This window comes from Stenella coeruleoalba (genome assembly GCF_951394435.1).
Source record: "Stenella coeruleoalba genome assembly, chromosome: 1".
NCBI lineage: Eukaryota > Metazoa > Chordata > Mammalia > Artiodactyla > Delphinidae > Stenella > Stenella coeruleoalba.
The window spans coordinates 124754216-124780189 of record NC_137169.1 but is presented as its reverse complement, the minus strand read 5'-3'; the positions used below and the strand labels follow the sequence as shown (position 1 = coordinate 124780189).

Genomic DNA, 25974 nt, shown 5'->3' with positions numbered 1-25974 from the left:
ATACAAACGAAAAATTCTTTACTTCGGTTAAGCATATCCCCTTGAGAAGTTTGCATACCTTTTAAAATAACTGGAGGCACGCTGGGTTACAGCAAAACTTGGTTTGATAGTCATGGAGCGAAGGGTTTTCCATGTGCTTTGGGAGCGTGGTGATTCCTTCGTCGGATCCTAGGGTCTTGTTTTCCCTGTGGTATGAAGGGAAAACTAGAGTTGAAAGATCCATTGCTGGTCAAGGAGAGGCGAGGAAAGAACCAGCCACGTCTCCTGCGCTGAACAGGGGAACAGCCGCAGACAGGCACCGCTAGCCCCCTGCTTCTGGGCTAGTTCCTGCCACTTTGCCTTTCTCCTCGTTTCTGTGAGACGTTGCGCATAGTCACCCAAGATGCTAACCCTGGAGGAGGCTGGGTCAGAGGTGCACGCGGGGGACCTCCCCGCCCATTTCTCTCCAATTTCCTGTGAACCTCTAATGATTTCATAATAAGGTTTTAAAAATCCAGTCCTCTCGGCACAAGGCAGACTTCCTTCGAGGGGCCCCCAGGGCTCGCCCCGCCGGGCTTGTCCTCCAGCGTCCCCCTCGCTGTTCCCCTTGTCCCCGGCCCCGCTACCCAGCCTGAGGAGCCCCAACGCACAACCAGCTCCCTGCACAGCCTTTGCAGGGACTGTTTTTCAGCCCTAAAATCATTTTCCAGTGTTCCCACCTGAAGAGCTTTGGTTCTTTCAACACTCAAAGGCCTTCTCCTTTATTAACCCTTTCCTTCTCTGTAGTAGAAAAGGGCGTCATTTTGGTGCCACTGCAGACCTTCTCAGAGAGCTGAAAAGATTTTCTGCCCATCAGATGAGGAAACTAAAGCTTTTGGGGGTTAAATGTGGGGCACTCGGCCTTGGACCCCCCCAGCCAATATTCCTGGAGAAAGTCCTGAGGGCGTCAGGTCGCTGTCTCCATAGGACTGTGGACGCCTGGCCGGGGCTGCCCCTTGTCACACCTGCTCAAGCCGAGGGCACTGGATTCTGTGCTGCTTTTTCTCCTACTAGACTGGGAGCCTCCTGAGGATGGGGGTCATTTCCTACTTGTTTTTTTTTATCCCTTAACCTTTGTTGATGTTGAAACGTGATGGGCACTCAGTAAAGGCTCGTTGAGGGGATGATCCTAAAAACTGAAGAATGTGGACCAGGAGGTGGTGGTTCCTCCTCTCTCTCCTGCGGCGAGACTTGCCCTAAGCCTCACGCCGTCTCCTTTAAACCCACCGTGTCTGTGTTTGCCCCCTGTGCTTGGCCCCTAGAACTCCGGATCAAGAGGCAGAACTCGTCGGACAGCATCTCGAGCCTCAACAGCATCACCAGTCACTCCAGTATCGGCAGCAGCAAGGAGGCCGATGCCAAAAAGAAGAAGAAGAAGAGCTGGGTAGGTGAAGGTTTGGGGGAGCCGCGTGGGACGCTGGGGGACCACACCACCTCAGCACGGGAGCCAGCCTTCCAGAACTCACCACGATGAGCCCCATCTGATAGGAGCCCCCGGTGGCGTCTGCCCAGAGTGAGGTCTGCCGCAGCTACCTGCCCCCTCCCCCCGCCAGCCATCCCCTCCAGCCCTGCACACATCTGATGGGCAACAGGAGGCATTCAGAAGGGAACGCCCCATCTGTCTCCACCCACTCCCATACTGTGGACAGAAGATTTTATGAACAAAGCCACTCATTCTAGATGCTCCTGGAGGTCACTTCTTCAGCTTTTTGGAGAGGCATTTGTGGAACTTTCCAGATTACCTCAAAAGGAACCTTTGTATCACCTGACCGGTCCAGAGAGTGTTGTTTCGGTTGGTTGGTTGTTTCCCAGATAACCCTAAAGCGACTTGGGATGCCCTTTCTGACACTATCGAGGCAGATGGAAAACACCTCCAGCCCCTCTGCTGCCCATGTGGAGGAGGGGGCCCCCACGAGGGCATGTGCCACCCGCTGTCCCCGTGTGATGAGCCCCCCACAGACCTTCGTGTAGTCCAGACAGGGGCCACCGTGTGAAATGAGTGATTAAGTGTTGCTTCTTTTTTTTTTTTTTTTCCCTTCAAAATGCTGACTTCAAATCCCTATTTTTTTCCAGGTCTACGAGGTAAGACACTCACTCCTCTCCATTTTCTCTTTGCCTTTGCCGTACCCTCCCCATCTCCAGAGCGAGCCCCTCCCCCTAAACAGAGACGGCCACTCACGAGACTAACTGTGACCACCTCCGCCAAGCCCCTAACGCCCCCCCCCCCCCGCATGTCCATCCACGGCCGCCCCACGAGGACAGAGGAGAGGTCTGGCCGGGCACCAAGCGGGAGGGCTCTGCCTCCTGCCGCGCCCCGACCCCATTCCAAAGTCCACCTGTTATAAAAGCAGTCAGACCGCGCTCCGCCGTCCGGAAAGCTAGCGCCCTGATCTTTTGATCCTAATGGAAGAGATTGCCAGAGGCCAGTTCAGTTCGGGGGTAGCCTCAAGATTTAGCTCTGGAGTGAGATGAACCAGAGAGAAGTGAGCGCTGGACCTCAGGTTACTCTAAAGCCTGAAGCCCTCTGCAGCCATGGGGTTTCCAAAGACCTTTCGGGGATTAGGGTATACAAGTCTAAGACAAACAGAAAGCGAACCCAGAATTTCCATGACAAACCAGACACGCTAAGGTCCACTCAAACCCTGTCCCAACATTGCACTGGGTGTTGTGAGGACAGGAAACACGGAGTCTGTGGGCTCGAGGAGTCTGGAGAATTGCCAGGGAGACAAAAATACTGCCCATATAAAACGTAACAAGCCAGCAGCGTCAAAGGCTTAATTCAGGGAGTGAGGCCCAGGGAACTCACAGACGAGAGACCCGTTCCGGAAGGCAGGCCCCGGGGGACTAAAGCAACGGAGGTGGGATCGTGGCGGGCAAAGAGGGGTACGCAGAGCTTCCTGCAGACCCCGGTCAGAAGAGGCGGCAGGCAGGGAGCAGTTCCCTCCCCCAGAGCCTGACCGAGGGGCACAGGGAGGAAGGACCTGAATGCAGGGGTTACTGAGCCTTGAGTCTTAGCGCAGCATCGCCCCAGGTGAATTCCACAGCAGCCCTTCAAGATGCTCGGATCTGAGGAACGCTGCCTTCTACACGCACGTGTCTCAGGACAGAGTCCCGGTTCATTTTGCTGGATCCACTGTTTCCGGAACTCATTTGACCACGGAATCCCTCACCACATCACACCACGCAATGCACTGCCCAGCAGTTCTGCTTTGGGGACACGGAACCACACAGCACTGTTCCCACTTAGGATCTCTGTGATCTTAGAGGGCGGGTGCTCCCGGCAGACGGGTGTCACAGGACCTGTTCCTGCATGTGCACACACACGTGCATGCACACACATACAACTCACACACACATACACACTAACTCATTCATACACAAACATTCGTACACACTGGTACACACATATACACTCATACACACACACACACACGCACACACGGCTTCCCCGGGAGGCAGGGGCTAGAGAAGTCTTCATCGAGTAGAAAATCAGGAAGCCCGAGTCCTAGTCCCAGGTCTCCACCTCTGCAGAGAACGGTGCTTCCTGACACTCTGAGCCACGTGATGGCATGTCCCCTGCACACACACTCCCTCCCCCACATCCCCATCACCAGATGGGTCTTCCTATGTCCCGCCTGGTAGAGACCCTGACACGCCCCGCCCGCAGCGCCAGCCACCACCTGCAGCTTTCCCAGGCTCCAGGAGACACACATGGAAAGAGTGCCCTCAGATTTGCACTCTCTTCTCTTGCTTTCCCAGCGATCTGGTTTGCTTCGACCCCTCCTTTACTCTCGGTGTCCGGCTGCCGCTCTGTCTCCCTGTGTGTGTGCGCATGCTAAATGGATGCATGTGATGGGTGTGGGACAGAACCCTGGTTCCCCTCCCTCATCCCTAACACCCAGCTCATCAACACCCAAGGCCAAGCCAGTTACGGTCAGATTATAATCCCCTGCGTACTTGGAGGAAATGCTGGGGGGGGTGTCCCTAATTCTGGGACATTTGAGTGGAAGTAGTCAAAAGCACCTGTATTTGGTTGTTTTCACTGTCCTGTAATGTGCGGAGCACAGGAGGCACTAAAAGAAGCTTGGTTCCACTCCCTTCTGTCGATTGGACAGAATCGTAGTGTAAGTTTCTGGTGGGTAGATTCTGATCCGATGAGCCCTGCTGAGAGGTGGGTCCTGAGGCCCAGGTGAGCCAGGCTGCAGACGGAGCAGTTGCTGGTCTGCGGGAGGTGGGATGGGGTCGCCGAGAGACACACCTTGTGTCCCGGGGCCTCCCCTCCGTCCCTTCACGGGTGCGGCTCCCCCACGGGGGCAGGGAAGGCCCAGAAAGTTCCCATAGCACAGCAGCAAGGCCCACTCTCTCCCAGCCCGAATTCCTAGGCGAGTCTCCCGTCTGTATTCCACGAAGCCAGTGAAGCCTTTGGGGGAGGCCTGCTTACCGACACATCCCTGCCTCTGGCCTCTGTCTCAGAAGCCCCTCCGCCCTCACCGTCTCCAGCGCGGAGCCCTGACCGCTCTCTCCCCGGATCTGCTTTGTTCTAGCTCCGAAGTTCCTTCAACAAAGCCTTCAGCATAAAGAAGGGGCCCAAGTCCGCTTCCTCCTACTCTGACATCGAGGAGATCGCCACGCCCGACTCCTCGGCCCCCTCGTCCCCCAAACTGCAGCACCAGGCTACGGAGACTGCCTCGCCCTCCATCAAGTCCTCCGCCTCGTCCTCCGCGGGCACCGATGCCCCCGAGTGAGTGCCCCCCACTGCAGCCCCCTCCCCGGGCAGTGGGGCCGGTTACCGCCACCCGCGGGCTCAGCGGCTAATGCCCGCCGCTCCCTGCCTCCTTCCAGGGGCCCCGCTCCCCCGGCCCCCCACGCCCGGCTGTTCCAGGGCAGCGAGGAGGAGGAGCCGGAGAAGAAGGAGGTGTCCGAGCTGCGCTCCGAGCTGTGGGAGAAGGAGATGAAGCTCACGGACATCCGCCTGGAAGCCCTCAACTCGGCCCACCAGCTGGACCAGCTGCGGGAGACCATGCACAACATGCAGGTCAGTCCCGGGCGGGGCCGGGGGGCCGCGGGGCGGGGGGGCAGGGAGGGACTCCTGGACGGGGCGGGGCCGCGGGGCGGGGGGCGGGGAGGGGCCCCTGGACGGGGCGGGGCTGCGGGGAGGGGGCGGGGCCCGGCGGCCGAGGCTCCAGACGCCCCCCCACACGCACACACACACACACCCCGTTTTTGCCGCAGTTGGAGGTGGACCTGCTGAAAGCTGAGAACGACCGGCTGAAGGTGGCCCCGGGGCCCTCGGCGAGCTCCGCTGCAGGGCAGGCCCCGGGATCTTCGGCTCTGCCATCCCCTCGCCGCTCCCTGGGCCTGGCGCTCAGCCATCCCTTCAGCCCGAGCCTCGCAGATACAGGTACCTGTTGGGGAGAAGGACAGGGTTCGCCCCCGCTCGATGTGGTGCGGCTTCCTTGGGTCAGGGACGTAGCAGTGCTGCCGCCAAGCCGCTGCTGGCGTCCTGAGACACCGAGGGTTGTTGTGGTCCTAAGACCTTAATCACTGTTCAGGTTTGGTCTCTAGTTTCAATTTTGGGTTAGATAAAAACATCTGGAGAGACTTCCCTGGTGGCGCAGTGGTTGGGAGTCTGCCTGCCAATGCAGGGGACACGGGTTCGAACCCTGGTCCGGGAAGATCCCACATGCCGCGGAGCAACTAAGCCCGTGCGCCACTACTGAGGCTGCGCTCTAGAGCCCGCGAGCCACAGCTACTGAAGCCCGTGCACCTAGAACCTGTGCTCCGCAACAAGAGAAGCCACTGCAATGAGAAGCCCGCGCACCACCACGAAGAGTAGCCCTGGCTCGCAGCAACTGGAGAAAGCCCGCATGCAGCAATGAAGACCCAACGCAGCCAAAATTAAAAAAAAAAAAAAAAAAGAAACTTATCTGGAAAGGCTAGTGGCAGGAAGATGTAGGAAAGCCTGTGGATACCTCCAAACCAACAGTCTTTTCTCACTTCCAGACCTGTCTCCCATGGATGGTATCAGCACCTCTGGTCCAAAGGAGGAAGTGACTCTTCGGGTGGTAGTGAGGATGCCCCCACAGCACATCATCAAAGGGGTAAGGAACTTCGGGGGGGGTGACACTGTCATTTCTACCCAAGGACATCTGGGCTCTAAGGACCCCCGAACCCACAGCGCTCAGCTCCCAAGGCCTTTTACGTTCTCCCCTTCTTGGAGCCGTCTGCCCTGGGCTCACGTGCATCTGCCCTGGCCTCACAGGACTTGAAGCAGCAGGAGTTCTTCCTGGGGTGCAGCAAGGTCAGCGGGAAAGTTGACTGGAAGCTGCTGGATGACGCTGTTTTCCAAGTGTTCAAGGTAAGGGATGCGAGAACTCTGAGGGGCTGCTGGTCCTCTGATGACACTGGGGTCTGGGCGCCTCTGAGGTTTGTGCAGGAGTGCTCAGTGGGACAGACATCGCGCCTCCCCTTCCACATCGACTTCTGTGCCTGTAGCACTACCTTCCTCGTGGCCTTCATGTCTGTGTGTGTGTCCTGCGCATCTCCTTTCTCTCCCTTCTGTCCCGTCAGGACTACATTTCTAAGATGGACCCAGCCTCGACGCTGGGACTAAGCACCGAGTCCATCCACGGCTACAGCGTCAGCCACGTGAAACGGCTCCTGGATGCGGAGCCCCCGGAGCTGCCCCCCTGCCGCCGAGGGGTCAACAACATAGCAGTCTCCCTCAAAGGTCAGTCCCCGCTTCTGGGTGTGGGGCTGAGGAATGCGGGGTGGAGACCGTCGGGTGGTCCGTCACGCGTTCCTTGAGCAAGAACTGGTTGCGGGGCTACAGGGTGAAGGTCACCGTGAAGGTCACCGTGAGGGGCAAGATGAACGAGCCCGGGCCCGACCTGTCCCAGGGAGGTTGTCGTTTGCAGGACATTTCTGCCCGGCCTGGGCTTCCCCTCCGCCCACCCCTGCAGTGCACGGCCTGCCCCACGTGTCCAGAGCCAGGCCTGGGGGTTCCCGCGGGGTCCACGGGTGAGGAAGGTGAGCCTCAGGGCGCCGCCCAGGCTCACACCGTCGGGGGCTGGGGTCCAGGTCTCAAGGAGAAGTGTGTGGACAGCCTGGTGTTTGAGACGCTCATCCCCAAGCCCATGATGCAGCACTACATTGGCCTTCTGCTCAAGCACCGGCGCCTTGTCCTCTCCGGCCCCAGTGGCACCGGCAAGACCTACCTGACCAACCGCCTGGCCGAGTACCTGGTAGAGCGCTCCGGCCGCGAGGTCACCGAGGGCATCGTCAGCACCTTCAACATGCACCAGCAGTCCTGCAAGGTGGCCGCCACCCCGCCTGCCCCGTCCTCCCTCCCCTTCCTCGCCGCTGCCTTGACCTCCCTGCCCCTCGGTGACCCCCTTTCCCATCTCAGCCCTGCTCCAGTCTCCTCCCTCCCCGGGCCTCCGGGAGCTCCCACCCCAGCAGGGACCGCGGTCCACACTCTGTCCCCTCATGTCCCAGTGGCCCTCTGCCCGCCTTGTCAGTGCCCCCCTTCTCTTTCATTTCCTTTCTTTCCAGGATTTGTCCCTGACTGGGGGCTTCCGTCAGGGAAGCACTCAGAACTGTCACTACTGTGCTGTCCCCTGCCAGGTCCCGCTGCCTCCCCAGTTCCCCCCGATGCTGTGCCGTGGCTTCAGACCTTGGCCCCCGCCCCCGCCCCACGGGGAGGCGCGTCCATTAGGAGTGGTCCCTGGCGTAAATCCATGGAAGAAGAGCGTGTGTTCCCCAGCCCTGTGGGCTCTAGGGGCCACTGCTGATCGGCCTGGGGTGGTGTCTTCCGTAGCTCCAGGTCCAAGCGCGTCAGACAGGAACCGAGGCCCCAGGGCATCCGGAGCCCGCTCAGCTTCTCTGAAACCCTCCTCTTCAAGGCTCATCCAGGGGCTCACCGCTCCCGATGTTGACCCACTGCCTCTTCTCATTTCAGGATCTGCAGCTGTATCTCTCCAACCTGGCTAACCAGATAGACCGGGAAACGGGAATTGGGGATGTCCCCCTGGTGATCCTGCTGGATGACCTGAGTGAGGCGGGCTCCATCAGCGAGCTGGTCAACGGGGCCCTGACCTGCAAGTATCACAAATGGTAAGCTGGGGTCGGGACCAGCTGCATCACGGCGGGCAGCAGGGGAGCCCGGGCCAGCCCAAGCTGTGAACTCTCCACGGGCGTCGGGGGAGGGTACGCGGCAGAAAGCGAGCGTTCAGACAAGTCTACGCAAATCTTTTCTCTCTCTTCCCACAGTCCCTATATTATAGGCACCACTAATCAGCCGGTGAAAATGACCCCCAATCACGGCTTGCATCTGAGTTTCAGGTAAGGACTGGGGCCCTGGATGAGCCTTCCAGCCCTACCCGAGTCTGTAAACCAGTTCAATCCAGGATGTGGCCAGAGGAGCAGCAGGAGGAAAGAGAAGTAGCGCAGCCCTGTGGGCTGGGGAGAGAGCAGGTGTGTGTGTGCTGTGGCAGTGCAGGGGGAGACGAGCCACTGAGACAGGAAAGGACTGTAAAGCTGAGAGGTGCGGCTTCATGGCTGAGGTTCGGGTTCTGTGCCCGCACGCCCCCTGTCCAGGCCAGTGAGGTCAGATGGTTACCTGAGGGGGGTCACCGATCTGAGAGTCAGCTCTGCCGCGGCCCTGAGTCCAGCGGACCCCACGGGCGTTGGTGGGAGGAGGGGGGGATGGGCCCGCGGGGGATGAGCCGGACACGCCCCCGCGCACTCCGCCCCACCCTTCGCGTCCCTGGCCGCAGGATGCTGACTTTCTCCAACAACGTGGAGCCCGCCAACGGCTTCCTGGTTCGCTACCTGAGGAGGAAGCTGGTGGAGTCGGACTGCGACGTCAACGCCAACAGGGAGGAGCTGCTGCGGGTGCTGGACTGGGTGCCCAAGCTGTGGTACCACCTGCACACCTTCCTGGAGAAGCACAGCACCTCGGACTTCCTCATCGGTATAGCCCACCCTGCCATGGCCTCCTGCGCCACACCTGGGGGCCGGGGTCGGGGCACTCCCTTTCCTTCTCATGTCTTCAGCGCATAGCGTCACCGACCCTGTGCCCGAGTCACTGCGCAAGCGTCCCCAGCGCAGTCCGCACCCTGAGTCAGCCGTCAGAGAGCTGACCCCTCGCCCTCGTTTCCCCACGATTACTGGGAAGGGATTTCGGGGGAGTTTAAAGCTTCCCCTCGCTCCCCCACCTCCCGTCCACCCAGGGAGGCATCGTTCACGAGGCTACAGCCAGGCTCTCAGCTCCTGCCCGTCCTGATGTCGGTCTCAGTTTAGCCCAGCCCAGCGCTTCTTTCAACCCTGTGGTTATGAGACCCTCTGCCTGGTGTAAAGGAGTCAAGGGGGCAGATGACCAGGGACAGCAAGGGTCTCGGCCGTCTTCACGGCTCCATCCTCTTCCCAGGCCCCTGCTTCTTTCTGTCCTGCCCCATCGGCATTGAGGACTTCCGGACCTGGTTCATTGACCTATGGAACAACTCCATCATTCCCTACCTGCAGGAAGGGGCCAAGGACGGCATCAAGGTGAGCCCGCCCTCGACTCCGCTCAGCCCAGACACCAGGCTGGCCCACCTCACAGAGCAGAAACAGGGTTAGACACGGGGCCATGGAGATCTTCAGGGTCTCCTCCTGACAGGTCGGGTGAGGCACTGGACAGACCACACTGCTTTCCTGCCTTCGGCTAGCGTTCAGCGAATGGCTAAATGACCGCTGACCCTGGGGCCGTGTGTCCAGCCCTAGGCCTTCTGGCTCTGCTCTAGGGATCAGGGCAGTTAGAGAAATAATTGAGCAAAGAGTTAAGTAAAACCCTATTACAGCCTTAGCTCATTACTAACTACTAATAAAATGTTACTCTGGCCAAGTTATTTAAACTGTTTAATATCCTCATGTGTGAAAAAGGAGGTGGTATAAATTCTGTTCTGCCTAAATCACTGGCAGTGTTGCGAAGGCAAATGAAATACGTGGAAACACTTGTAAAAGTAAAAGTTAGAATAAGAACTTGGTGTGAAAGGAAAATGTCATTTTTTTTAAAAACCTCCTTAGTTTTCTCACCTGTTAATTAGGGCATGATCCAATGACCTGTGATGTGGTGACTAGACCCTACTGGTCACGTATTATCCATAGCAGTAATGTGTTACTGCCTGATGATATGGTAGATTTCTAGAGATGCAATGTATCATTATTTCATTTAATTTGCATTATTATTAATAGTTTTCCAACTTACGTCATTTTTTTTAAAGCTCTTTTGTGTTTTTAAAAAATTAATCTATTTATTTATTTTTGGCTGAGTTGGGTCTTTGTTGCCGCGCGCAGGCTTTCTCTAGTTGCAGAGAGCGGGGGATACTCTTCGTTGCGGTGCACAGGCTTCTCATTGCGGTGGCTTCTCTTGTTGAGGAGCACGGGCTCTAGGCACGCGGGCTTCAGTAGTTGTGGCTCACGGGCTTCAGTAGTTGTGGCTCGCGGGCTTAGTTGCTCCGCAGCACGTGGGATCTTCCTGGACCAGGGCTTGAACCCATGTCCCCTGCCTTGGCAGGCGGATTCTTAACCACTGCGCCACCAGGGAAGTCCCCTGACTTACATCATTTTTACACAGATAATATCTCATTTCAACAAAGGTGAAATTTCTTTCAAGAGGTATTACTAAACTGAAAGAATTTCTTACTTGGAAAATAAAATCGTGGGATTGTAAGATTTGTCCATGCTAAGTTTTAATGCAGTCTGCCAAATTATCCTCCAGAATGGTTTCTACCAATTTATGCCAACTTATTGTACTTCCCTCGTTGGGAAACTCAAAGGAAATCCCACAGGGATCAGAGCCTCGAACTTTAGGTTTGAGGAAGTACACACGCCCTCAGGAGACTCCACGAACAAGCCTCTCATCTGCGGGTCCTCGCCCAGTGATCACATTTCTCCTTCTCCAGGTTCACGGGCAGAAAGCCGCCTGGGAGGACCCCGTCGAGTGGGTCCGGGACACTCTTCCCTGGCCATCAGCCCAACAAGACCAGTCAAAGCTGTACCACCTGCCCCCACCCACCGTGGGCCCTCACAGCATTGCTTCGCCCCCTGAAGACAGGACGGTCAAGGACAGCACCCCCAGCTCCCTGGACTCCGACCCGCTGGTGAGTAGAGGCCGCTCTAAGGCAAAAGTCAGAGTGTCACAGAACTGAACCCTCGTCCACAGCCCGCTGGGGCCCGGAGGCCGGGACAAGCATGAGGCCAGGGGGTGGGAAACTCTGACCGTCAGAACCCCGGGCTAAGCTACACAGTGTCACCCGCCAGCAAGGTGTGTGTCCTCTAGCAAAGACCCGGGTCCGCGCGGAGCCCAGGTGGGAACGGCAGCCAGAGCAGGAGAGCAGTGGGACTCACGGGTGCTTGCTCTGGTGCCGTCCTGCGGGCTGCCACGGTCCAGGGGCTTCAGGAGCCCTTGGAAAGTAAGCTGAGACAAGTGACAAACTAGGGGACATGTCTGCAGTGCTTGTAGCCAAGAGAGGACTGACACCCAGAACGCGTGACCCTTCCCCCCAAAACTGCCACGCAGAACAACAATGGGCAAAGGAGGCAAGGGGCAGGCGTTGACTAGAGGAAATGCAAAGGGCCAATAAAGGGACTTCTCTGGTGGCGCAGTGGTTAAGAATCTGCCTGCCAATGCAGGGCACGCGGGTTCGAGCCCTGGTCCGGGAAGATCCCACATGCCGCGGAGCAACTAAGCCCGTGAGCCACAATTGCTGAACCTGCGCTCTAGAGCCTGCGAGCCACAACTCCTGAGCCTGTGTGCCACAACTCCTGAAGCCCGCGTGCCTAGAGCCCGTGCTCCGCAACAAGAGAAGCCACTGCAATGAGAAGCCCGCACACCGCAACAAAGAGTAGCCCCCGCTCTCCGCAACTAGAGAAAGCCCGCACGCAGCAACGAAGACCCAACACAGCCAAAAATAAATAAATAAATAAATAGATTAATTAATTTAAAAAATACTATTTATAAAAAGGGCCAATACAAACAGAAAAAGACCCTTACCCCCTCTAATCACTGAGGAGACACGTATTACGACAAGGAGATAACTGTTTCACCTTTGCAGAATCATGTGTGTGGGGAAGTTCGGACCTTTGTTCTGCTGGGGGGGGCATTTGTCAGTCACTGTTTTGGAGGATGATTTGGTAGATGGTCTGAAAAACTTAACGTGCACAAACTCCAGGACCTTGCAATTTTACCTTTTCGAGTAGGAGATTCCTCTGCTTTAGTCCTAAGACATTTTATTTAAATTTTGACCTTGTAGAAAACAGATGTCCTCTGTGTCAAAAGGCTTTTAAATCGGGAAGGTGCTAATATCCTGGAAACGGAGGCTGGAAGGCAGAGCCCTAGAGAGGCAATGAGGCTTCCTTAGCTGAATGGAGAGTCTGAGTCGTGAAGTGTTGAGGGAAACTGAGGGAAGAAGGGCGGGAGGTGGGACTTCCCGGCGGTCCAGTGGTTAAGACTCCACACTTCCAATGCAAGGAGTGCGGGTTCAATCCCTGGTCGGGGAACTAAGATCCCACGTGCCGCATGGCACAGCTCAGGCCCCGCTGAAGCGATGAGGTGGGAACTAGGGAGAAGCAGGTCCTAAGGGCACTGGATGCAGCCGCTGGGCCGTGGTCTGTTACAAGGAGAGCTGTTAGACGGTTTTTGGGCCCTTCCCACCTCCTCCTGGGACTGGCCGGGGAGCGCTGGCGCCTTGCAGGGAGGAGGTGGCTCTGCCCTCTGGCCTTCCCTGCACGTCACGGCCAGAGCAGCACCCTACCTGCCCGTCACTCCCGAGGGCTGGTCCCCGCATTCGAGCTTACACCCAGAGTGGAAGCAGTCATCTTGGCCTCTTCCTGAACCAGCCGCAAACTCTCTGGGCTCTCAGCCCCTTGCAGACGCAGGACCAGACCCACAGTCTGGTTTTCTGTGTTTCCCAAAGTCCCAACTCTCCGTAACTGTCTCTCCGCCCCTCTTTAGATGGCCATGCTGCTGAAACTTCAGGAGGCTGCCAATTACATCGAGTCTCCAGACCGAGAAAGCATCCTGGACCCCAACCTCCAGGCCACGCTCTGAGGGCCCGGCAGCCAGTCGCAGGACAGCAGGACGCGGCCACTGCTGCGTGCAGCCTCCTCTTCCCCGCTTCCTCCTGGGCGCTGGCTCTCTGGCCACGAGGACAGGAGGGGGGAGGTGGAAGGAGGGGGCGGCTTCCTGGTGCTGCACCTTAAAGAACGCCCGGTGGGACTGGTGGGTGGACCTGTGTCCCCAGGTACATTTCCTGGCCTCCTCTTGTGACTTTGGGGAAAAGATGATCCTGGGTCTTTTTCCTTGATTTCTTGTCTCAATTACAAACTCCTGAGCTTTCTGGGGAGGGGTTCAGAAGACATCAAACAAGCCTGCAGTAGTTCCTAACTGATGCTCACAGACAACTCAGAGACACGGCCCCGTGGGGGAATCTGCTGGGGGAGGCGGTGGCTCCCCAGACCTTCCCGCGGACCCTGCCCAGTTCCATCGCCACTGCCAACAGCTCTCCCCGCACCCCAAGATTTGGCTGCAGCCCAGAAAAAGAAGCATGTGATTTAAAAACGTTTAAATCAATCTGTAAAGGGTTTAAAAAAAAAAAAAAGCAAAAGCTGAAGCTGGAGGGAGGAAATCCATTTGCCTGGGCAGAGAGCGTGCCGCCCGCCCTGCCGTCTGGACCACATGGGGGCACCGACGAGACGGCTGTGAGCTGAGAAGCTGCCCGACCCCAGAGGTGCCACCACAGCCTTCAGAGAAGCACCGCCGGCTCCATCTCAGCCTCTAATTTAACACGCATGAGTCAATAAACCCTACTTTTTTTACTTTTTATTTTTGTTTTTTGTTTTGTTTCCATTTTCCCCTCCCATTTGCCTATTTATTCTCCTCTTTTTTTGGTTTGTTTTTTTTCCCATTTCCTCCCACGTCCACGAGATGCTCACGTTGCTTTTCCAAGCCGCTCTTTGGAGAGCCCGATGCCACCTGATTGGTACCAGCTAGACACCTGCCATGCCACTGTGTCTGCCACCCTTGGGGCTCACGTGGGACATGTAGCATTGGCTCAGCAGCGGGACACGAGGGACCTCGAGGTCCCTTTTGAGAAAACACACGCTCTGCCTGGAGCCCGGCAGCCAGCCTCTGGAGGAGAGCGCATCGCCTCACCCTGATACAAGATCTAATCTGAGCTTCCCCGTGGACCGGAGAAAAACCGCAAACTGGAAGTCTCTCTGTCCTGGGGCCTGTGGAGCCCCTCGCTGCGCTATCCTGACGGCGACCGCTTTGCCCAACTGAATCCACAGTCCCCAGCCGGCCTTTACTGTTGGTTTCGAACAAGTGACTAGTCCCTTAGGAGTGGACATCCATGTGAGATGTTCCCAATCAGAATATAAGGAGTTTGATTTGGTGGCAGAGATCTGCCTTCCAAAGGGATCCACTTTTTGCAGAAGTTGCCCTGAAGTTTCGGCAGTCCTAATTCCTTCATCGGACAAGCACTTACAGGGCGCTTACCGTGTACAAGTCACTAGGTTAAAAAAAAAAAAAAAGGACGTGGGCCCTTACGTTCACAGTCTAGCAGGCAAATGTTAACTTCCATTAAATGCACACGTCTCCTTGTTTTCTGGACCGTCAGGATCACCTGAGAAATGGAGCCAAAACCCCAGGAGCCAGCCAGCGAGAAGCCCGTGATTAGCTGTCCAGCGCGCTGGGTTGCCTGGTGAGGCTGCGGTTTGGGGCTCTGCAGACCAGGGATGTGTGATGAGCCTGGGCCCGAGTGTTTGCTCTTCAGATCCCCAAGTAGCACAAGACCTTATCAGAACCTACAGGCACACTAATCACTAACCAGGATCGCTCTGTCCCGCCAAACCAAGGAGTAGCTGCCTCTGAATCTTCGTATCAGAAGACTTTCATTTAGGTCCAAAAGGTGGTCCAGATTGCTCCCTCCAAAAGCTTCTGCATTCACCTGGTGGCTGCCATGGGTGACGGGCTCGTCTCTGCTCGAGACGATGTCTGCTGATGCTGCTAGAGCCGTGGAGACCCCCAGCTCAGCCGGAAAATATGCAATTCTGAGCGGGAAGAGGCTGCTTGTCCAAGGATGGTGCTGACATCACTGCCTTAAGGTCTCTGCCGTGCAGAAGAAGGAAAGCCCCACAGCTGGGCGTTCTAGCTTGGAAGGACGGGGAGACACCCGAGCGGGCCTTCTCTGGGCTCTGGCCTCTCGTGGCCCCTCCCCGGCTGCAGTCCCGTGGCCGGGCTCAGGCTCCCAGCGCCGTCTCCACCCGGGGGCTGAGCCTTTCTCTCTGTTCTCGGTGCTGCCCAGCCAGTGCCTTCGGTCATGGGCGTTAACTGGCTACTTGAGAAAAAGGAAAGGGGTGACCCTCTTCCTCCATTCCAACTGCCTCAGACCCCCCACAGCGATTCCCGCTTCCCTGGTCACCGTGGATACCACCGCGAAGTTTACGTGGATCCTCAGCGGGCTGGCTCTGGAGGCCTCAGGTTCCGGCGTTTCATCTCCGTTCCCGGGGGATCCACCGCTCTGCTCTCGGCTGACTGCCGCGTTTAGCCCGGGTCTCCAGCCGCCTGCCTCCAGGAAGCGGGATCCCATCTGGCGAAGTGGCACTGCCCCTCCGCCTTCCCTCTGGAGCCTGGGCCCCTGGCTGTGGGCGTGCATCATCCCCCAGGAATCACGGTGACATGGCGACCGGGGCAGGCCGAAACTCCTCACGGTGCTAGGACCCTCGGGGCGCTCATCCCGAGTCCTCTGGAGCTGAAGCCCGAGCCCCACTGCCTCCACCCTGGAATGAGTGGCCAGTGCAGACCCACAGCATTCTTTCCCACCTACGCCCTTGCTTCTTGGTCGAGACCACTGGGATCCCTCAAAAAAGAAAAGCTGGGTCCCAGGGCTAAACTCGCAACGCCCAGCACCTTGAGAAGAAGCCGGCCTCTCCAGGACTGGAGTGTGTGCCCTCCCCCTCCTCCAGCCCCCAACTCCTTTCCTCACCAAAGCCGGCGAGCAGACCACGTGGCTCAACGCCCAGCCCCGCTTCAGGGCAGAGGTGCGGCCGCGGCCCCTCGTTCCTGGATGAAGGAGACCAACGCGTTTTGTCCAGTGTATTTGTCCTCAGCCCCTGCCTAGGCACGAAAAATAAAGTACTAGGTGATGGAGGCCAGCAGAGGACCCGATGTCTGTGTGTGTCTCTCTCACAAGAGCAGCTGACTGCTGCCACTCCCTATTTTCTGAGCTTCACCGAGTATTTTTTAAAACCTCTGCTTTGAGGCAGCTCTGCGGTGCTTATCTCTGTGTGTGCGTGAGTGTCAGCCCAGCATCTTTGTCACGTGGTCGAAGCCTCGGGAAGCTGCAGGGAAGTTGGGTTTCCTGAGGCCCTGGGGAGCCCCTACTGCAGAGTCCTTAGTGATTGACATGCTAAGCTTTGGTCACATGCTAAGCTTTGGTTCTGAATTACCAACCTTCTCACTCATCTATCCATACTCCTTAAGGACCCAAGACAAAATAGTGATTTTTTAAAAATTTTTTATTTCTTGCTTTCTGGTTTTCCTGGTTTGGGCCTAATCTCACCATTTCTTCGCTCCTAGCTCCCTGAGACAAGAGGGGCACTCTTCAGTCTCTGAGGTCACTTTATTTCCTGTACTTTTCCAAGAGGGGGAAGAAAGCGGCGGTGACCTGCGCCTTCCCACCAGCACCTCACACACACCAACCCTGCACAGGGGTGAAAGTTGCCTGCGTGAGTGGGGCTTGGCCCCGTAAGCTGGGATCAGGGCGAGCCTCCATGCTGCGTTAGGGACCCTTTATTGCAAGGGGTTTGGGAGAGGAAGTGCACCTGTCCTAATCACACATTGACGAGGCATTCTTCCTAGGGCTAAAGTCATCTGGGTCACCAAATGTAACTTCTCATCATACTTTTTTCCCTTACCTAAGGGAAGCCTTACCTAAGCTGAAGCTAGTAAGTAGACTCTAGTCCACTAGTAAGCAACCCCCCTCAACGGATGGGATGAAATGTGCTCTTCCAGAGGGTTCACTAGTGGAACCCCAGTACTCTCTTAGGATGACTGATAACTAGTGAGTTCTGTCCACGGCCCCCACCAAAGAGGCCGTAAGAAAATGGTCTTAGGGACACTGTGTTCCCAGAAGGCCAAAGCCTGAGGATAATGCCCTTTATGATTGAATCCGTTTTATATATTCATGAGCCCTCAGTCAACCTGATCAGGGGTATAGGGGGCCGCCACCTTGGCTTGCTCACTGCTGAGGGTCCTTGTGTGCGTGTCAGCTCCAGCCACAGACCCTGCGAGAGACGGCATAGTCTGAATGTGAGGCCACCAAGAGAAATTTGGAAGCTGCAGAAATACCAACACAGTGGAAAATTAGCCTGTGTGTACTGGATCCTCCCCGTTTGGTGTTTTGGTTCTTAGTGGTTATGCCACGGAGAGTTTTGTGTGATAGGCATGGTCGTGGAAGTAAGTGAACACTTGGTCCCTTGATTCATCTCTCTCTCTCTTTTTTTTTTTTTTTTGGCTGTGCCCCTCGGCTTGCAGGATCTTAGTTCCCTGACCAGGGATTGAACCCAGGCCACAGCAGTGAACGCGCTGAGTCCTCACCACTGGACCGCCAGGGAATTCTCACCTCTTTCATTTCTTTTTTCTTTCTTTTTTTGCCTCCTCTCAACTATTTATTCTGACTTCTAGACAAGCGAGTTAATTGGATAGGCCCCCGTGACAGACATTCCCTACTCAAATTCATAGCTTTCTGCCAAAACAACATATTGTGTGCTGCTATATTTTCTGCGTCGGAACTGGGAGCTGACGCCCACCTCTTTCATTTCTTAATATGTTCTTACATATGTTTCCAGACCAGTAGCGTTGGCAGCATCTGAGGACTTGTTAGAAATGAAGTTCTCAGAACCCATCCCGGACCTGTTGAATCAGAAACTGGGGAGAAGCCCCAGTGATTCGTGTTTTAACGAACCTCTTGGTAATTCTGCTGTACACTACAGTTTGCAGCTCACTGTGTTAGGGAAAGCCAAGGGTCAGAGTCCCCACACTGGGGCTTTAGGACCAAAAATAAGGTCCTCGGTTATAATTCAGACTTTAACATTAGTTTCAGAGTGTTCTCGTGCTTCCTCATGATTCTGTTCTTCCTTTCATTTAACAGAAAGGACGGGTATGTGTGCCTTTGGGCAGAAGTTAGGGGGGAATGCTTGCATCTCCTAGTCAAACACAACCTTCAGAGAGAAATGTCATGGCTCTGAGATTCCTAGGGGCTTCCCAGGGGGATGTAGTGGGAGAGCTCTTCCAGGTAGCTCTTCGGCTGGGTGACGTGTCTACTCAGCCTTTTTCTGGTGATATAATAGGATGAGAATGGCTTAAAAATGTGACTTGCATTTCCATGAAAACTTGTTCTCTTAGCAGCATCCCTCGCCCTTGCCCCAGTTCTAAAGGGCACTGCCAGGTCTGAGAACCTGCGAGAACCTCCTGCCTGCCCCCCCACCACCACACACACACCCCGGCCCTGCTCAGTCCGCAGGAGAAAGGTTGAGGCAGCGGAGTACCAAGTCGTCGGGGTCATCCATCCTCTCCCCGCACCGGGACACACAACTACTCATGGCGACAGAATAAAAAAAAATTTTTTTTAATCTAAAAGGAGCTTCATATCTTTCCAAACTCACAGACCCCCACTGGTGGGGCCTTGTGGGAGATGAGGTGCGTACAACTGGTTTTGTTTCAAGTTTGTCCGTTTTCCTCATGAGAGCACTTGTGGGTGGAGGACGAAGAACCATCTGGCATTGGGCCTCCTGGGCTCGGGGACCAAGCAGCTGGAAGAGCACGAGAAGGCGAGTGAAGCGCTGCACTAAAGTCACCCCGGGCCCTTCGTCCAGCTCCTGCGGGCTCTCCCCGCATCCAGGCCATGTCTTGTGTCTCCAGACAGAAGATGTGGATGGGAAGGCAGGGGTTCCCATCCCAGTCCCATCCCAGCCCGTCTCTGGGCCACTGCTGTGCGAGGGCCTCCCACTTGCTGTTTTTTGGGTTTTGGTGTTTTTTTTTTTTTTTTAACAGAACAATCTTTTTCTCAAATGAATTACAGCCCCTGCTGGGTTCCTTTCCTTGTCCCTAACGCACCCGTCCCCGTTTTAGGCAGCGCTGTTTGTGTGATGGAATCTTGTTTCTCAAACGCATGGCGATCCTCAGGTGGAAGGTGGGCAGGAATCTTTGTAACACTTTTTTTTTTTAATTTATTGTGCACAAACCCCCAAACCTGGATATGTGTGTGTGTCTGTGTTTATGGTTTTTATCACTGGCCCTCCCTCTTTCAACCTACCCCCCTTTATATCTGATGTAGAGAAAGTGAGCCGTTGTACATAGTTGCGGTAACAATCATAAAGAGAGCTGGGCCGTGCCCTCGGTGATTCATCTTAAATAACAAAGTGGTTGAAAGTTAAGTCCATGCCGGGCCACAGAAGAGGCCTTCCTCCATCGCTGCCGGAGGCCCCTCACCTGGGCCCTCTGTCCATCAGGCATGTCTCCTCCCACCAAGAGTCACCTGTTTGACGCCATTTGCATTTCAATAAAGCTATCTTCTGTGTTGCCCTATTGCTCTCTCCAGCTCCCTCTGTCTGGTTTCTGTTTCCATTTATCTTCTGGCCTGTGCCTTTGATCGGGAAGGTCATTTGCCAAACCCAGAGGTAAGAGCCAGCTGCCTGGATATCTGATCCTCAGCCCTAAGCAGGACCCTCTCGGCCCCTTTGGTTGAGGGTGGGGTGGGGTCCTGCTTGCAGACTGGACGCAGCCTCCTTCACCAGAACTCGAAACGTCCAGCCCAGACCTCGGGGCTCTTTGAATCCTCCCTCCACTGCCTCGATGTTTGAAAACATACCACCCTCTGGACTTGCCTAAGTTTTCTTCTTGGGGTAAAAGTGACTAAACCTCTGAGAAAAGAAGCTGTTCTAATAGAGTTCTGCTTCTGGCCACTGAAAGAAGGAAAATAGGAAGTCCTACTCTGCCCTACTGTGGAACTGTGGTGTCCAAAAGGGCATCTTTCCCCCACGAAATTGTGGTGACACAAGCCACCTCTGCCCTCTAGTAGGAGGTGGCAAGTGGGTTTAGAGCTCTCCTCAAAATAAATAATCGAGGAATCATTCTTTCGGAAGAATACTCAGCCGAGGTGACTTAATTCCTGTGATCAGCTTAGCCTCTGAAGTCTTAGAACTGGGCTAGGAATCGCTAACTGGTTTTCTTTGCCACTTGAGAAGGAGTCGTGGTTCCTAGAAACGTTTTCAAGACACTTAACCTGAACAGCTTACTAAGAAATGCCTGTTCCCATTTGCTCTGACCCTGGCACTCCAACGACAGCCCCATCCCTGTGCCGCCGCGTGCTTGCCCCTGCCCTGCCTGCACTGCTAACCCCTCTCTCAACAATCCTCTCCGCTTGCTCCAGGCTTTAGGAGTGTCTCTGCATCTTGAGCCATGTCCCCTAGCAGCCCGGGATGGCCATACTAACTACTTAGCCCTCCACCCTGTAAGGTCCAGCCATAGTTTCCCTGGAAAAAAACTTTATACTTTCTCAGCTAGTAGGACTTATTCTCAACAGGACTTGTAAGCACTTCCCCTGGACGGAATTCCCTTTCCCACGCCGCTCTTTCCTGGCCAGCCACGGTCCAACCTTGAGGTTGGTTCATCCACCTGAAAAACCAATGGACTCCCCACTGCCCAGTCGACGCAGATTCCTTCCCCCGACCTTTGGATTCCTGAGGCTAAGAGATGAAGACTCTCACTTGTTTCGGGGCAAAAGCGGTTGGTTTGAAAGAGAAGCTAATTCCGACCCTCTCCTTAAAGCCTCGTCCACCCATCCCCATCCCACCCTCTCCTGACTTAGTATCTTACGCGTGCAGAACCGGTGCATGTGGAGTCAGGGGTCACGAGCTGCGCTCCCGGCAAGGCTGCTCAGCCGCCGTTTAGCGGCAGGAGAAACCCCACTTCCTGGCCCCCCGGCCAGGTTCCTGCGGAGACGGTGCAGTTCTCGTTCCCGCGGCAGGTGGCGCTGTCTCCGGAGGCTCGGGCCTCGGCCCCGCCCCCGCGCGCTTGCCCGGCCAGTGCGCAGGCGCGGCGTCGCGGATTGGCCGCGCGCAGGAGCCGTCCGGCGGCGGCGGGTTGGGCCGCGGGTCTGGCGCGCGGCGCGGAGCAAGATGGCGGCGGCGGCGGCAGCTGGTGCGGCCTCCGGGCTGCCGGGGCCGGTGGCCCAGGGGCTGAAGGAGGCGTTGGTGGACACGCTCACTGGGATCCTGTCCCCGGTGCAGGAGGTGCGGGCGGCCGCCGAGGAGCAGATTAAGGTGCTGGAGGTGACGGAGGGTGAGTGAGGCGGGCCGTCGCGAGGGCGGCGGGTCTGGGCCGCGCTGACCACTGGCCGCGCTTCGGCCGGAGGCTGGGCCCGGGGAGGTCGGGGGCCGGGGAGGCCTGGGGCCGCTGGGGCCCGGCCGGGCGGAGCGCGGGGCCGGGGGCACCGGGCCGGAGCGCGAGGCCGGAGTGGGGGCGGGGGCTGGGGCGGGGGCGCGTTCTCCGCCGGACGGTGGGCCTGGGCGCGGCTGTCAGCTGGGGGCCTGGCGGGGCCTCCACATGTTTCCCCGGGAATCAGTCATGCCTGTGCGGCCGCCTCCCCTCCCCGCCGCGTCCCCGCCGGTTTTCGGAGCGGCCGGCACTGTTCGGAGGAGCCGATCGTCCTTTGTCTTTGTGTCTTTGTCCCCCTCCTCCTATTGGAAGCTTGAAAGTGATGGAGGAGAAAACAAGCCGTTGGCTTGAGGTTGTCCTTCAGTTCCTGCCGAGCGGGCCTTTCTCCAGGCCCGGGGCAGCGACGCTCCGAAGAGCATTAGATCCTGAAACAGGAGGAGGGAAATCCGCTCGGGGTTTATGTCAGGAATACGTCTGGCCTGTCGGGGCTTCAGTGGCAGAACTCCAAACCTGCGGACTCCTCCAGCTCCGCAGGACGGTCCCACCACCTCTCAGAGTGTCCGTAGGAGTTGGCCCGCCTATGGACTGAGGGTTTTTATTGAAAAGAACTTAAGACAAAGCTCACTTAAATTTAATTTTATATTCTCTCGCAGCATGAGAGAGCCCTTGAAGAACTAAATTATCTCTATTGGAAATACGTTGCGATTTGGGATCTAGCAGGTTAAGGACCATTTTGAAGGTCCAGTTGTAATTGTCATTGTCTTGTGAAATGTCAGATCCTATAAGAGGATCTGTGCACAGATTGACCTGTAGGAGTTATTACAGCCTACTAGGTGAAATTCCTTTATTCACGCTAACGTGTCTGCTTCCCCTGCGTGTGAAGGAGAAAGGGTGACAGAGCAAAGGAACCTCATCACATTCAAGTTGCTACTTGAATAAAGTTGAAGGTGCCCCAGGCATAGGTCTGGTGCTTTCCTACAAAAGGTGAACCTTCGCTCGTGTTTGAACTGTCCAGCAGCAGCTCCGATTGGGCTCTGATCCCTTCGACTCTAGCCAACACCATGGTCTCATCTAGGCAAAGTCAGTTATCATCTTCTTGAGATCTTCTTGAAGTTCTACTGTCCTACTTCGTCTTTTTGGGTCTCAAAATAAGAAATTAAACAGAAGTGCAGAATTTTGCATTTGATCTAGGCCACTGATGGGAATAGATTCTCTCTCTCCCTCTCACACACACGCCCCATAAGTTACCGGCAACCTGTTACCAGTGTGCTGCGAGCCGTGGAGAGGCTTTGACACAGCAGCCTGCTGTTGGTGACCCAGTAGGAAGGCATGTGACTCACAGGTTTGGGATGTGATGTGCAAGGTTGAATCAAGTCTGTGGAGTTGAATGTGGTACTTTGGACCCTTTGGGGGTTGTTTGTGTTTTTAAATAGTCTAATTTCTTTTGTTTATTGAAAACTATAGAAATCCACCCCTTTCAGTAACCTCTTTTTGAGATGGCGGATGGTGATCCATTCCTCAGATACAGTACCTTGCTTCTCTCCTTTCCTCTTCTTGTGGCCTTTCACAAGTTGTTTTTAGCTGTGGGGTCCCGAGTACCTCCTGTCTTCTCTTCAGTCTGAATGTCACACATTTCCTTTGCGCGACCAGTTTCTTTTCCTTTAATGAAAGCAGAGTACATGCCTTCCCAGCCCGGCTTTAGCCAGCAGTCTGTCCTGAGGACGCACGCAGGGCATTGCTCCCACTGTTAGAACACCCTGCAGGCCTAGGCGAGCAGCCGTTCCTGCAAGTGAATGAATCTTCTCCACGCCTTTGGAGCTGCTTCATGTTTTAGATTTATTCTAGTAGAAGAAACCTTGCTTTCTGGTCCTAGGAAACACATTTCCTTAAAACTTGGAGTTGATGGGGGATCTGGGAGTTGGTGTCTATTATTATGTGTGTTCTTTCAATCCTTTTTTGGTTCCAAGAGGCCCAAGATTGGATGACAACCAGATCTGGTTGTGTCTAGTCCCTCTGTCCCCTCAAATAGCCACACTGTCTTTAGGAGCCTTATTATTGCCTCACGTGGGAGGCTGGTCCCAACTGATCCTGAAGATTAACCCATCTATTCCCTTTGACAAAGGGAACAATTTCTAATTTAATTTGGGGGGAAAGACACAGGTCAGCTGTCAACTCTCTGTTAAGTGGACAGATAAGAGAGGTGGCCATGCTCTGACCAAATTCTGGAGTAGAGGGGATTTTAAGAAGCAGTTATCTTAGAAAATTGAGGTGCCGGAGCCCAAAGTACGTCCAGGTCATTCAGTCTGCCAGCTGGTGTTTTCCGGGAAAAACTTGCCTATTATCAGTTACCATGTTTCCCAGAATGGGAACCTGTCCTCTTAAGCCAAGAAACGGTATGTATGTCAGAGACCCACCTGACTTGTACAGTGGGCTAATTTTGAAAGGATGAAGATAGGCTGCGCCCACCAGCCTGCTCTCCTGGGATGGTCTTCTTCAGTCCCTGTGCTTGCTGTTTTCCCTAGTCACTTGGAATCTGAGGGAAACCCAGCAAACCTTTCTGACTAGTGAAAGCCTATTTCACAGGGCTCAGTGGCAGAGAAGATGGTGCCACTAGCCACCTTCTTCAGACAGCACTCACATCCTGAACTGAGAAACTTATTACTTGAAAGTTGGAGGTTCCTCTGCTATACAGTATTCCAACAGAGCATTGGTACCCTTTTGTTTCCTTAGGAAGACTGAGAGTTTGAGTTTTATCAACAGGGTTTGTAGGAATTTAGCTCTACCTCAGTAAAGTAAGAATTAGTCTGTTTGATCTGTTAGAGCATTCTTCTAATTCCATTTTGTTTACTAGGTGGGATCATATCAAGCATCTTATGAACACAGTATTTAAAGAGAAGGAAAGTTTGTGAACTGCCAAAGGTCTCTTACGTCAAAGTCTAATGTTCTCTCCTCAGCTTTATGAGCTCTTTTTCGTGTGACTTATTATGAGATCGTGACTTTTGACAATGTCAGCTCTCTTTTTTTGGTGTACTTATGCTTGACTTTTTTTACATCTTAGAGCGAAGTTATTTGCTTTTCTTTCCTCTCTGTTTACCGTCCTCTAAGAGCAGCCTCACCTGAGCGGTGGAAGGTGTTGCTTCCATTCTGAAGCTTTAATTCTCCAGGCCAGCCAGTGTAGCAGAGCCTTTCTTATATGACTAGATTTAGGCCCCAGGTCACTTTCTTCTTTTAGTCACTTCTTGTGTCTGTTAGAAATGAAGACATTTGGCCTTGACTTAGTCTCTTCTGTCTTGCTCCCAGCAGATGTGTCACAGAAGATACATTTTTTCTTTCCTCCCACCACCATTATATTGAGCTGGGGAGGGGGCATTATCTCTCCCTCGCTTTTCCTGACATCCAACGCTGCCGAGATATCTGTGTTGATTCCCCATCTTAGGTGCCTAGAGAGATGATCCTGCTGGTGGAAGTTTGCTTTCTGGTTCTCATGGGCGCTTTTCTGGCTCTCTTCCAGTGTAGCGTAAGCACTGTCACCTGCGAAGGGAGCCCTCCAGGATCCAGACGCACTCCTGGGCGTGTGGCGGGCACTGAGCCGAGCGGAAGGCGGCCACGCTCGGAAAAAGGCCAGTGGTGCAGTTTTCTTTTTCCTTTCAGCTGTGGTTTTGTGAAAAACCCTGTGAGAAAGGGGGACTTCTCCAGAGCTCTCCTCAGAACTCCCTCCTTCCCGGACAGTCCCTGTCCCCAGTTCTTCCTAGTAGGAGCCTTCCTGACTGTCCAAGCCTCATGTCTCCAGTCGACCCTTAAGACCAGGAGCATGTGTTTCTCAGTTTATCCTTTCTCCTCCATGCTCTCCTTTGGATCTTCCCTTCTCAGCCAAGTTATAGAAGGATCGTGTTTTTGCCAAGTGGGGTGAAATGAGAGAAAGAGGAGTGAGGAAAACCAGAGAGGGCGGCAGAGACTAAAAGGCTAGAGAATGATTAAGGGGAGAGAGCAAAAGATTCCTTAGGAAGTCAGAGGCTACCATTTTGGGTTGGATTAAAGGTTAATCCAGAACCACTTAGAGTCAGGGTACAAACCCAGGTTAACCCAACAGGTCTGTCCTTATTCACCTTGGGAAAGGGAACTAGAGAAATTAAATTTCTTAACGAAAATGGCTTTAGAAAGCTAACTTCATACAGCCCACTTGAGAATGTCCCCCTTTGGCCTAACTTCACAGATTGAATCTTAGTTTAATCTGTAATTGGTCCTTTTCAAGCAAGACAGAATAAAACAGCTCTGTCTGTCTGTGTCTCTTGTATTTTCCCTGCCTTAATCATTCCAAAGTAAGTTATTCAGCTGTTCTTTCTAATGCTTTCTAAAGAAATTATGTTAATTTCAGAAAAACTGGAAATCCCCCAACACACACTAACATATAAGGACTTTTTTCTTTATGGATATACTTAGTTATACTTCATCAAAGAATATCGTATGATCTC

The 25974-nt window shown here is 54.8% G+C and overlaps 2 protein-coding genes across 5 annotated transcripts in view; both read left to right on the top strand.

The window, feature by feature from the left end:
• The window catches only part of NAV1 (neuron navigator 1), a 210937-nt gene extending 194770 nt beyond the window's left edge, over window positions 1-16167 (top strand). For both annotated transcript variants that reach the window (XM_079911959.1, XM_079911960.1), the window contains 14 exons: window positions 1281-1402; window positions 4563-4759; window positions 4861-5053; window positions 5251-5419; window positions 6022-6119; window positions 6281-6376; window positions 6589-6748; window positions 7099-7334; window positions 7979-8133; window positions 8290-8361; window positions 8796-8992; window positions 9449-9567; window positions 10965-11162; window positions 13016-16167. In XM_079911959.1, the coding sequence (XP_079768085.1) occupies window positions 1281-1402; window positions 4563-4759; window positions 4861-5053; window positions 5251-5419; window positions 6022-6119; window positions 6281-6376; window positions 6589-6748; window positions 7099-7334; window positions 7979-8133; window positions 8290-8361; window positions 8796-8992; window positions 9449-9567; window positions 10965-11162; window positions 13016-13111 (2108 nt within the window). In that variant the 3' untranslated portion in view covers window positions 13112-16167. The remainder of the gene's footprint in view (window positions 1-1280; window positions 1403-4562; window positions 4760-4860; window positions 5054-5250; window positions 5420-6021; window positions 6120-6280; window positions 6377-6588; window positions 6749-7098; window positions 7335-7978; window positions 8134-8289; window positions 8362-8795; window positions 8993-9448; window positions 9568-10964; window positions 11163-13015) is intronic.
• A 4869-nt stretch (window positions 16168-21036) lies between these two features.
• The window catches only part of IPO9 (importin 9), a 46160-nt gene continuing 41222 nt past the window's right edge, over window positions 21037-25974 (top strand). Inside the window, exons 1-2 of one of the 3 annotated variants that reach the window (XM_079913858.1) lie at window positions 21037-21387; window positions 25014-25122. In XM_079913858.1, coding sequence (XP_079769984.1) covers window positions 21244-21387; window positions 25014-25122 — 253 coding nt within the window. In that variant the 5' untranslated portion in view covers window positions 21037-21243. Of the gene's footprint in view, window positions 21407-25013; window positions 25123-25974 lie in introns of those variants that run through there. The other 2 variants (XM_079913856.1, XM_079913857.1) reach the window with 2 other exon arrangements.